General features: G+C 51.4%; 1 protein-coding gene across 1 annotated transcript, besides 1 other annotated feature; it reads left to right on the top strand.

Annotated features, from left to right (window-relative positions):
• Positions 1-361: 361 nt before the first annotated feature.
• TraAM80_09491 (putative amastin) lies at positions 362-1,252 on the top strand (the record flags this gene model as incomplete). The annotated part of the gene is made up of 1 exon (XM_029386170.1): positions 362-1,252. One exon carries the CDS (start codon positions 362-364, stop codon positions 1,250-1,252), a length of 891 nt encoding a protein of 296 aa, XP_029234058.1.
• Positions 1,253-1,328: 76 nt separating this feature from the next.
• Positions 1,329-1,378: a microsatellite.
• The last annotated feature ends 3 nt before the right edge of the window (positions 1,379-1,381 follow it).

Raw genomic sequence — 1,381 nt, forward strand, 5'->3', positions numbered from 1 at the left:
TGCTGTCTCTTTTTTTCTTTTTGTTTCTGTGGGTGGTGTAGGGTTTTGCACATGGTCTTGTGTTCATGGTACTTCTCGTGGCCTTCGGGGCAACACAGACTGAAGTAGCAGAGCAGTTTGTGGCTTTCTGGGGTATTTTTCAAACTCCCCTGTTGTGCCCCGCACCGTGGGGACTTCCCATCTCCACTGTGCCCACCTGTGCTTTGTGTTTGGTGTCGCATTTCTTCCTCTTTTTTTTGTTTTTGCTTTGGTTGTATGTTCTCTGTGGCTCCGTTTGATGTTGTGTAGTGCAGGTGGCAAATAAGGCAGTGAGAGGCTCTGCAGAGGTGGGAAAGGAGGTGCGTGTGGGAAAGAATCAGAGATGTCAGGTCCCGCTGCACTTGCGGCGGCGGCGGTGCAAGGCGGTGAGTGGCCCGACGAGGCACGCGAACGCTGGTTTCCCCAACCCCATGTTGGTGGAGGCCGTGAACGGTATTTCGTCACATCAGACCATGACAGGTATGTCAAAGCCACTGGAAATACCCTGCAAACCGTGGGCCAGCACGTTGCTGGAGCAGGCGTGGTGCCGTCGTCGAACCACAGCACTGCCAATGGGAAGAGCAGGAATGCGCTAGATCGGGTGGCTCATTGCATGCACGCCGTTGGTGTGCTGACCTCTCACCTTGGGGGCACAACGTTTCTCAGCATCTTCCTTGTCGTGTGTGGAGTCAATTGTTTTTTTATGATTCTGGCAACGACACTTTCTCAACTGGATGTGGTTGGCGGTGGTTGTTACACCTTTTGGGGCTACAAGAGCGGATGCGACACGGTGAGCTACTCCAACCGCACGCAACTCTTGGCCTGCAATGAATTGGGGCAGCATTTGAGCGTAGGCGCAGCTTTTTCGATATTTTCCATTATGCTAATGGCTGCTGTGCTATTTTTTTCCTTCAAAGCGCTCATGGACGGTCGCACAGAGAGCAGTAATCGCACGTATGCCGAAGCTTCCTCCCGTGAAGAAGAACGTGGCCAGCAGCAGAGCCGAGATGTAGCAGTGTCCTCTACTTCCAAGTGGTGCATCGTTGGACTCTTAGCTGCTGCGCTGCTGTGCGAGATGGTCTGCTGGGTAATGTCAGCCTGCACATACACCTCTCGCTACTGTGAGAACAAGGCCCTACCCCGCACCACGACCTACGGCGTGGGATTCGGCCTGTTGATGGCCGGGTGGACAGTGGGGCTCATCGCGTTGGTATTGTTTGTTCTTGTAGTCTAAGGCACTTCCTCGAGTAGATAAGGAAGCTGGAAATACAAAACAAATGTTGGGGCGTAGCGCGTCCCTTCGTTCCAAGTTTTTATTTTATTTTTATTTTTATTTTATTTTTATTTTTTATTTTATTTTGTT

The sequence above is a fragment of the Trypanosoma rangeli genome (genome assembly GCF_003719475.1).
Source record: "Trypanosoma rangeli strain AM80 chromosome Unknown Tra_15.4_contig_00595, whole genome shotgun sequence".
Lineage (NCBI taxonomy): Eukaryota > Euglenozoa > Kinetoplastea > Trypanosomatida > Trypanosomatidae > Trypanosoma > Trypanosoma rangeli.